Consider the following 11,559-nt stretch of genomic DNA (forward strand, 5'->3'; position numbering starts at 1 on the left):
TGGAAGAAGCAATAATATATTCCACAGAGAATTAAAAATAATATTATAGTGTGAATAGAATCTAGCTTTAAAAATTGATGGGATAATATTACATGAAACTAGACTCCAAGAAAGAAAGAAAGAAAGAGGGTCAACATGGAACTTCAACAGAATCAAACTCTTTAAGAATATGACATCCTTTGAGTACTTTTTTGTCTGTAATTGATTTACTTACCAAACAAGACTTCATATTTTGCCTTGATAATTCACCCCAACTACATTTAAATATAGAGAGGACTGCACTCTACTGCTCATCATATCACCACAAAGGAAAAATTCATCACAGAGTTGAGTAGAGAGTTGCTTATAAAGATGATGCAGCCACAGCTCCTTCATCAGCCCTCGTGGCCATCCTCTTATAACGTCGATTACTCAACTCTCCCTCGAACAAGGCTGTGCGGTTTACATGAAGATTCCTATGTAAGAGACAACTATACTCACTCTTCACTGCTCACCACAACTGACTCCTTTGGAGTTTCCTCAGTCTCGGACTTTTCGGCCTTGTTTCCAGATGCGTTTACTGAACTTTCAAGTTTGCAATTGCAAAATGATATGCAAATACTGCCCCCGCTCCCGGATGGTGAGTTTGAGGATGTTTGCAAGTGGCTAAACATCAGTGACAGCGAAGATGGCATATCTTCTGAGGCTTCGTTTTCGATTGCTCAATCATCTGATGCAAACCGGCTGCCAGCTATATTTCCAGGGAGTGGAGTGGAAGTAGACACTCAATTGAGCCTTCATCACTTGCTGGGGGCTTATGCAGAGGCCATGGAAAACGGGCACGAGGAACTTGCAGAGGTTATTGTGAAGCGTATAAGGGGAAAGGCGAGCCCTTTGGGCGAAACGCTGGAGCGTGTTGCACACAGCCTATTTGAAGAAGATCAAGAAGGTTACCTAAGACAAGAATCAAGCAACAACTTTGAGCAAGCATTCAGGGCATTCTACCAAATTCTCCCATTTGGGAGATTTGCTCACTTTGCTGCTAACTCAGCCATTCTTGAAGCCTTACCAAATGATGCAGAAACAGTAGTTCACATAATAGATTTCGATATGGGAGAAGGGGTTCAATGGCCTCCGGTGATCGAAGCCATGGCTCGAAAAAGAAGGGCTTTAAATTTAAGACTCACATCCATAAAACCCAACCATGAATCCACCAGTAACCAATATGAGGGGACAAAGAGAAGGCTCTATGATCACGCAAAGCCATTCGCCCTAAATCTGCAGATTGAGGAAATGAGTGTTGAGGAACTAGCCATCGAAACGAAAAGGATGAATAACAAAGGCCCAGGGAAACAATGGTTGGCTTTCAACTGCATGTTTAGGCTCCCACACAACATGGCAACAAACATGCCAAAAACAACTCAAGCCATGGAGTTCCTAAAGATAGCTAAGCAGCTTTTAGCCCATTCTGAAACCCAAACCGGAATCATCATTTTCGCCCACGGAGAATCAGAGGGCTGCAACACTCCCACTTCAAACTACACCTCTTTCTTCAACAACAAACTAGTACACTACAAATCCCTTTTGGAATCAATTGAATGGCACTTCCCAGCTATTCTCTCAGAAGCAAGAATTGCCTTGGAGAGTATTTTTCTAGCACCTTGTATTAACTCTGAATCTTGGTACCAAGACTGGGAGCAAAACAAGATCAGAGGAACTTGTGATTTTCAGCTGCAGAGGCAAACACTAAGCACGGAGAATTTAGTCCAAGCAAAAGAATTAGTGGGAGAAAGGGAGAGTCCATACAGAGTCAGAATTGAAGAACATAAACAAAATGAGATGATCTTGGAATGGAGAGGAACACCACTGATCAGAGTCTCAACCTGGATGTAAATTAGAAGACAAGAATCTCGCCGGGCAAACAAACAACATAGGAACGCACAAAATTATTTCTTTATTTTATTGGGATTTTGTACAGAGAAGAATCTTATACTATACATTATTTTATCCTAGTATATATCATATATGTCTTTGCATAGATTGGATTATGTTAGTAGTATAGGGAAACACTGTAAAGACCAATACTACGTATTATTAAAATAAATTCTTTTTATTATATTTGTTCATCACACTCCTCGGAGTTGAACTTGTAACCTCCTAATAAAACGCAAAGGCATGTGTATGCCATGTGTGTCCAATAGTACATATTATTAGCTTCAATTTTTGGAGTAAGTTATAATGGGAAATTATTGTGTGGACTATGGTTCACACAACTCTGTGAAACACGGTCCAAAACGACATCGTTTTGATGTTTAAAAAAAGTTCTTCGCTCTGCGTGTGTGTTAGAGTAATGAACATTCATGGGGTAAGATAATGTACTTTATGAGTTAGAATAATGCACTTTATGTGTTAAAACAATGTACTTTAGTGTTTAGAATAATGAAATTTCTGGGATAAGATAATGTATTTTATGAGTTAGAATAATGTATAATGTGCTTTATGTGTTAGAATAATGAAATTTGTGGGTTTAGAATAATGAAATTTGTGGGATAAGATAATGTACGTTATGTTAGAATAATGTCTATACAATTGTGTGGGCCATGGTCCACGCAATAATGGTTACATTATAATCAGCTATGTAAACGCGAAAAACTTGAATTGTATATATTCAAAATTCAAAGTATCGGTGACAATGTAGTATATATCAAACGAAAAGGTTTACAATCTCTGTATGTCCTCTGATTTTCTACTAGAAGTATGTTGATCGGAAGTGTACCGAATTCGGAGTATGTCGAATTGGGGGAAGTGTGCCGAGTTCAGAGTATGCTGAACCGGAAGTGTTCCAAGTTTGGAAGTGTGCCGGGCAAGAAGTATGCCGCGTTCAGAATATGATGAACTGGAAGTATACCGTGTTTGGAGTATGCCGAACTGGAAGTGTTCCTTGCTGAAAGGCCTCCAGAGTTAAGCAACTTGTTCTTCAATGAAGGGCTAATATGCGGCTTGATCTTCAAAAAAGGGCTTCTGGTGCAGATATACTGCAGGCTTGTTCCAGAGGATATCTTGTTCCAGAAAATATCCTCGCAAGATTTCGGCAGAACTTCGGTATGCAAAATCTTCAGAGCTCCCTTTCCTTGAAAATGAAACCACTATTTATAGTGGTGAGTAAGTAGGAAAAATCTAACCACCTTTATCAATTTGGATAATTCTCAATTTAATTTAATTATTTGAATTAAATATGAGAATGTATCGGGACACCATCACGTCCAGGTTCATGATTTTATATTTTCGAACCAATTTATAATATCCACATTTTTTCAAAAAATTATATCATCATGTATTCTTGATGGGCCAAACCAAATCAAAGCCCATCAATTTGAGCAGCCCAATTGATCTAATAGTCTGGTCCAACTCAATTAATTATTCCACCAACTTGGGCCGAACAATCCAACATCCAATTACTTTTAATTAATTAATTAGACCAATTAATTAATTATTTATTGAGCCATTTAACTAACCCAATTAAATAAATATCAGCCCAATCTATACTATTAATAAAACCAATATCCTCAACTTTATCTTCCTGCCCAAAACACTCATATACTATTAAGGTTTGCGTAATATTGTAAAATATGGTAATAGAATTCTTATTCGTAATACAATTGTACATTAAAATATGGTAATACAATTCATAATAAAATATATTCTTCCCTACGTTCATATTCGTAATATACAATTATAGATTAAATTATTTCTTACTTTCTTATTCGTAATACAATTGATTAAATTATTTCATACTTTCATATTCGTAATATAATTCTAGATTAAATTATTAATAATAGTAATGTAAAATATGGTAATACAATTCAACATTGAAATTACAAGAGAGGTCAACATAATGGTGATCAACAATATACTTGTAGTCAGTACAAAAGTAAAGAAACCAAATCAAAATGTCCACCCCTATAAATTTTATTAATATGTCTTTTATTTTATATAATTAAAATTGTGGAAATATAATATTATAAAGTACGAATATGCAAACATCGTTCCTCCAACCAAATAGGTTGTTTGATAATGCCCAGCCGTTGTTCGAACCCGCGGTTGGTGCCCTCGCATTTAGTTATATTAATTTTTTAAAATTCAATGACTTTTTTTTGAGTACTACTGACTCTGTTACAATGTAGTATCTGTTCATAGCTACTTTCTCAACCTACTGAAGCACAACGAGTCAACAGTTGCCTCCACTGAGGCTCGAACCCTCTCCCATCATCCATGTGGGAGTGTTAAAATTCAATGACTTATTTGACACTTAATCAAATTTGATAACTTAATTATATTAATAACCTATTTAATATTAATCCCTTTTGTTGCCAAAGACTTTGTGATAAAGCTGCATGAAGTGACTTTTTCAAATGGGAGGTCATAGGTTCACGTATCAGTGGGGGCGATAATGACTCGTTGGGTAATACAACATATAACAAGGTTGGGGTTAAGTCAATTAGTCAAGTGTGATAGCAATTGAAACTATTTATTCCTTATATTAATAATTTGATATGTTAAAAACAAGGACAAAATACTAGGACGGAGGACCGGAGCTCGCGCTTGTGTGCCGTACGGGGATCATAACCCCGAATGGGTCCGCATTTGATATCTGATCCCAAAATGTCTTGCATGGGTTTTCGACCCCAAACAGGGAAAAAATGCTTCCCGGAGTCCATCTCTTGTTAAAAGAAAGACGAATTCCATGAGTCCGTTTATCACTTATACAAGAAAAAAAAAGATGAAACACGGCCTTAAGGTTTTGTCTCTGTAGATATCAACTTATCCACTTATATGCGTATATACATTGTGATATTCCCATGATGTGTATACTATTTTGACTCCGTATATATATTGTGAATTTTTTTTTTTTTTGGCATACCTATAATGTGTGGCGGCATAAATTGCATAAAACAAATTAAACAATTACAACATTATAGTTAGACTATAATGTTATTGGTAAATTAACTACCTTTAAATTTTAAAAAAAATCTCTTTACTTACTCCAAATTAACTTTGATTTCGTAACACAAAACATAGGAATTGTGAGCTCCAAACTCCAAGGATCCAATAACAATAACAAACTATGTAAATAAATTAAATAATGAAGAACCTAATAATAAAGCGCATTAATTAATTCAGAAATTAGCAAAACACAATCGCGGGTTTGATTTGAAGTTCCACAATGTGGTCTCGTAAGGTGATGTTAAATTTCATAATTCGGTAGCAACTATCATACATAATAGGAAACATATATAAATTCGACGTGAGAGGGCTAATGTATGTAGTCGAGCAATGTAGACAATCACCATCGACTGTTAACTTCATCTGTGCCTAAATAAAAATTAGCATTAGTTAATTGCACAATATAAAAGCATACACAATTCATATACAATGTTTTACCTTTGGTGTCGGGATACCATCTTCATCTTAAAGTCTTTAAAAAAAAATCTCAAATGAGAGTCGGACTCCTATAATCGGTCTCTCTTATTAGTGGTGATTTTTTTTAAGGGTATAGGGTACTTTTTTTTTTTTTTGAAAACGGGTATAGGGTACTTGTTATGCAAATATTTATTATTACAAGTGTATTTATGTATTTTTGTGATTTGATTAGTTGTTCATAATTGATTGGACTCAAATAAAAGTAAATAGGTTGTTAATATTGGAGTCAAATTTATAATTTTGTAATTATCAATTAAAAAAAAATTAACTTGATTGAGTGCATGACACATTAAGGAGAAATGCACATGAGGTTCAATATGGATAAATACAATACATTACAAATAAATTCAAAATCATTATTAATTAATACGTAGTAATTATAATTATATTCAAAATCATTAAATCATGTCTAATCAACAACTTATAATTTATCAACTTTATGTGAAGAGTATTTATACAATCTATGCCGCCACACATTATAGGCGCACTGGCGGAGCTACAGTGGGGGCAGTTGCCCCCACTCACCCCACCCCTACCCCATATATAGCCTTTGTATGTATATATGTATATATAGGTCACGTTTTAGATATAAGTATATGAAAACAAATATATATAAATGAATGATTACTCAGCTGAGTTGGTAAAGGCGCGTATCTGGCTATCTTAAGGTCTAGTGTTCGAATCTGTTCATCCCCATGGCGGATTTAAACCAAATATTTATACATGTATATGTAACTTTTATGAATATTTTTATATATGTATACTTTAACTTTTATGAATATTTTTATAAATTTTTAATGTGTTTTATTTTTCGCCTATATCTAACAATTTTTATGATTATATTTCTTAAGTGCTTTTTTTTTAAAAAACAATTTCTTCAAAGCTTTCTATAACTTTTTAAAAAATTAATAATGAGATGTGTAATTTATAATGGGCTTTTTTATTTGAATTATTTTATCAAATTAATTATGTTTCATATTTTGTTATAAATATTTTTATAAAATTTTGATGTATTTTATTTTTCGTCTATATCAAATGATAATGAGATGTGTAATTTATATTGACTATATTTTGCCTCCACTGGACAAAATTTCTGGCTCCGCAACTGCATATGCATATATAACAGTTTGTGGGTCCACTTTGATACGATGTTGACCAGTATATAATTCTAACATGAATGCCACTGTTCACGTTAATGGCAATACGACGTGAATAAAAATTTTTAGTTTTTTCATTCCCTTTTCTTTTTTAATAATTTTTTAAACTTTTTTTTAACCCCAACATGAATTAACCCATACGACGTCAAATGCTATTCTCCATTCGTTCCATCTTCACCCGGTTTGGGTTTGGAATCTAACTCCCACGCAGGAGTTTTTGGGATCCAGTGTAGTCCATCAATCTTCCCGGAGAAAGCACTCGCCGTACGGAAGACCATTGAGAATCATTACCCGGTCGGACACGGATTTTTAAAATGGATTCCAAAATGTTGTGAAAAAAAAAATCGGGCAAAAGAAGCAACCACGGGTGTTGAAGTGGTGTTGTAGTAAAAAGCTAACACTCCTCTCCATGAGGAGTGTTAGCTTTTAATATTTTTTTTACTCCGGTAATCATTAGCTTTAAATGATTAGTTAAAAAGATAATGATTAGTGTAATGATCATGTAGCTTTAAATGATTAGTAAAAAAGGTAATGATTAGTTAGTTATTAGAATGATTAGTTATTAATAATTAATTAATGATTAGATGGTTAATTGATTAGTTGTATGATTTTTTTAATTATTTGGATTGATGGTAATAAAATTATTATTTTGTCATACTTGAGTAATAATTATTATTGTGAGTTAAAGATAAGATAGTAATGCTAAAACTTGTACGATAAATTTCGGTTTTAAATTACTACAATTCAACATATTTAATATACATTTGTAAAATAAAATAAAGCACCGGTGTCGTCCAAAAATTTAGTGGTGTTCCCTGCAAGTTAAGTTAATGAAGTCTTGTTAAAAATAATAAATTGAATGACAATATAAATTAGAGAAATTGCATATATGTTTGTACCTGGGGTGGGAATGTCGCGAACCAGTTCCACATAATGTCGGGCGGGCGCGCCTCGTTGATTGCCGTCGTTGTTGTTGTTGGACCGGCTGAGGGAGAAACTCATCCATTGTCGGTAATTGCAATTGCCTACCACCTTGATCGGATGACTCTCCCCTGTGAAAGTCCTGTATTGGGTGGCTCGAAGGCATATTGTTGTATGTAGGACGAGGTTCATAATTATGCATGTGAGGTTGGGGTTGTTGATAGGATGACCCATGTTGGGTGGGGTCGTATACTGCACTCGCTGGGGTCGTATAATTTGGATATTGAAATGAAGATGTAGCGAATGAAACAACCGCATATGATTAGCACTCCCCAAACTGGGTAGTAGGTGGGGTACCATACGAACTACTAGTAGTATGGGTACCATACGAACCAGTAGAAGGGTCCGACTCATCCTCGCCAAAAGAGGAATTCATCGTAACGGGCAACAGATTGTCCTTCCTACCACAATCATCCATACCCTCATCCTCATCATCTTCCTCTTCATTAGCTTGACCGGCCCATGCATTTCCCTCAGCCTGGACGCCTTGATGCATAACACGGTGTAACCCCTCGGTTTTTCCGACAAAGTTAAGGTTCGAGAATATATATATTTTTAAGCTATGACATTTAGGAGAAGGTCTCTCGGTGATCGAAAGAATTTTTTTTTTCTTACTAGTTATTAATAAGCTGTGATCTACGTACCGGTCACGAACCGAAAATTTTTTAAGGATGTATATTCAGTTCGAATTTTCCTAGAAATTGGATTATTAAGTATCATATGATTAAGCCTGAACTTCTAGTTAGTTCAAGTAAAATTTTAAATGGACTGAAAGGGGTAAAATTGTTACGAACCTTGTACCTATATTTCGCCAGATACCGAAAAATTCCCAATTTGAGGGATTAGCGACGGGATTATTTTTAGAATAATTTTGGTGTTAGAATTTTCCCGAATTAAGCCATGATCCTCCGAACTTTTATCTGATTTGAACCCGAACTGGCAAAGATTAGATTTTTTCTTCTTCAAGGAGCCATAGGGTATTGACATGTGGCATAACCCCAAGTGGATGATCACAATTAATGAAGCATTTAATGCTAGCATTAATGAGGTATGGGAATGTTGCACTTTGTTGCTTGATCTTCAAGACATAATCTATACTATCACACTCATCTTTCTCTCTCACTTTCGAACACACAAGGAAGAAGAGGAGGAAAAATATTAGTCTTCCATATTTGTGATCTAAGAACTCCTTAGGCATTTCTTCAACTCCAAGAACTCTACTATAGGTAAGAACTTCGGTTTTGTTCGGTTCAATCCCTCCTAAGACTTAAGCTTGGACTTAAGATTTATGAAAACATTGTATTATGGTGTTTTGTTAGGATCTTTGGTGAAGGAATCCAAGGAAGGCATCATCAACTTGTACGGTTTTTAAGGTTTCTACAAAGGTAAGGAATCCCTTAAGTTGGCTTAATCACTTGAAGGTGAACAAATGCTAGTAAATTACGTGACTAGGAAAATTTTACGTGAAATTATGTGTTAAGTTCGTGGATCTACAAGTTAGCCTAAGAAACTACACTTTGGATTTTTGGTAATTTTTATATACATGTTCATAGCTAATTTATGCATGTATATGTTGAATTTATGCCCATATAGGCTTATACTTGTGAAAATAGTGAAAAGAAATCAGGATAGATTCTGGCAGTAACTTCCGAGATTTATTGGGAAAAATTGGTAAGGTATTTTGATCCTATTTTTTTTTGGCATGTAGTTCTATAAGTGTAGAACCCGCATATAAAATTTCATAATGATCGGAGTAGTATAAGTACGGTTTTCGAATTTTTTTCCAAAACTGGTCCAGAGAGAAAAATATTCTGGACAGCACACTGCCAAGGGCAAAAAGGGAATTTTCTGTGTTTATTCGTGGATCAAAATGACCAAAACTTTTTATGGACATCAAGTACTATAAGTTGGGGTTCTACCATAAAAATTTCAAGTGAAAAAGAGTTCGGGAACTATTTTTACCGGCTCAATCTTTCGGACTGCGCCAACTGAAATCTTCTGGCAGAGAGGCTGGACGCGGTCCGGACGCCTGCGTCCGCCGTGCGTCCGCTGGTGCGGCCAGCCGCGAGTCCGCGCGACGCGGACTCGTTTTCGACTTGTTTTTGACCAAACTTTTCCCCGATGTTTTTAATCCCGAGTATTGCGATGTTTTGAAGGCCTACGGGCAATCGGGTGAATTTTTGAAGACTCAAATATTATTTTTGTGCATTATAATTACTAATTTAGAGAAAAATGGTGTTTTAAGAATTATCGTGACTCTCGTACTTGGCTTTTCGTAATAGAAATAACGTTAACTAATATGTGTATTTTGGTGAATATATTCGGGCAAGTGTGATGGTTTTTGAGTCGTGTGAATATAATGAATGGTGAGGGGTTCTGTATGAATTGTTCATACTGCAGAGCGAAGTCTATTCGCTGAGTGAATGGTGAGATTTTGTATGATTTATTCATACTGCAGAGCGAAGTCTATTCGCTGAGTGAATGGTGAGATTTTGTATGATTTATTCATACTGCAGAGCGAAGTCTATTCGCTGAGTGAAGTGTGAGATTTCGTATGATTTATTCATACTGCAGAGTGAAGTCTATTCGCTGAGTGAAGTGTGAGATTTCGTATGATTTATTCATACTGCAGAGCGAAGTCTATTCGCTGAGTGAAGTGTGAGAATTTGTATGATTTGTTCATACTGCAGAGCGAAGTCTATTCGCTGAGAGATTGAGTGGGAAGGAAAAGGTCGTGTGTCCCGAACCTTAAAATGCGTGTTGTGTTTCCCACTTTGAATTAAATGAAAATTTTCAGTAATAGAAGTATTATGTGCTGATGTTACTTATATACTACGCTGCACTGTTTTACTGTTAAATACTTGCAGGTAGATTGCGATCGTTGGGTAACGGTTATCTTTTTCTAATTATTATATTGTGTTCAAAACCTTTGTTTACTTTCGAGTGACAATGGATTTTCTTACTTAGCCGTCGCGCTAACTACACTTCATTGTGTCCTTTACCAAATGGAGTCTAGTGTGGGCTCTTGTAGCCCGGGGAACTCTAGTGGTTCCTCAGAGTTTTACTTTCCCCTTTATGACTATGATGGCTATGTGCACTTGTTGACGGGTGATGACCCGTATGCCCCAGGCTTCGCTCCAGATCCTCCTGCTCCGGTCTATACTCCCGATTCGGTTCTTGCTCCGGACCCGGTCTATGTTCCTGCTTTGGACCCGGTGTATGATCCTGCTTTGGACCCGATCTATGCTCCTGTTCCTCCTCCTCCGCAGTACAGTCCTCCTCCAGCTTACCCGACTACACCCTCTCGCATTCCGGTTCGCAGTAGTGAGCCGACTTTTCTAGATAGGGCCCAGTCTAGGTTTGGGTTCTATCCCATCGAGGTGTTAGAGGGGAGTGACCCCTTAGAGTTTGTGGTCTTTTATCCCTATCCGTGGGATCCCAGTCCTTCGGAGCATTGGGATGAGTGGTCTATGGTGAACACTCCTTGTTACTTTTTGGACCATATCACTTGGTTCGCAGGTGAGTGGCATCTAGTGTGGGGGACGTACTCCTGGTTCGCAGGTGAGTGGCATCTAGTGTGGGGGACGTACTCCGGACCGGCAGGTGAGTGGCATCTAGTGTGGGGGACGTACTCCGGACCGGTGTACCGCCTCTATCTAGTGTGGGGGACGTACTCCGGACCGGTGTACCGCCTCTTAGAGTAGTGGGGGACGTACTCCGGACCGGTGTACCGCCTCTTAGAGTAGTTGGCTGGTTGGGAAAGTTCTGGGAGGAAACTCTTTTGTGTATATATCTTTTGTAGTCATGATGAACTTAGTTGGCTAGTCAGTTGTACTTAAACTCTTGTGTATAGTGGTAGTTAGTGCAGCTACCCCTTTTGCTCATCTACATATATATGCACGAAAATATAAGTTGGGGAATGATGATGTTGTGAAACGTTTTTCCTCTCCCTTAGCCTGTG

The 11,559-nt window shown here is 36.7% G+C and overlaps 1 protein-coding gene across 1 annotated transcript; it reads left to right on the forward strand.

Moving 5' to 3' along the window:
* The first annotated feature begins 315 nt into the window (after positions 1 to 315).
* LOC115998481 (nodulation-signaling pathway 2 protein-like) lies at positions 316 to 2,108 on the forward strand. The gene has a single exon (XM_031238063.1). It carries the CDS (start codon positions 352 to 354, stop codon positions 1,870 to 1,872), a length of 1,521 nt encoding a protein of 506 aa, XP_031093923.1. The 5' UTR covers positions 316 to 351; the 3' UTR covers positions 1,873 to 2,108.
* The last annotated feature ends 9,451 nt before the right edge of the window (positions 2,109 to 11,559 follow it).

The sequence above is a fragment of the Ipomoea triloba genome, chromosome 12 (genome assembly GCF_003576645.1).
Source record: "Ipomoea triloba cultivar NCNSP0323 chromosome 12, ASM357664v1".
NCBI lineage: Eukaryota > Viridiplantae > Streptophyta > Magnoliopsida > Solanales > Convolvulaceae > Ipomoea > Ipomoea triloba.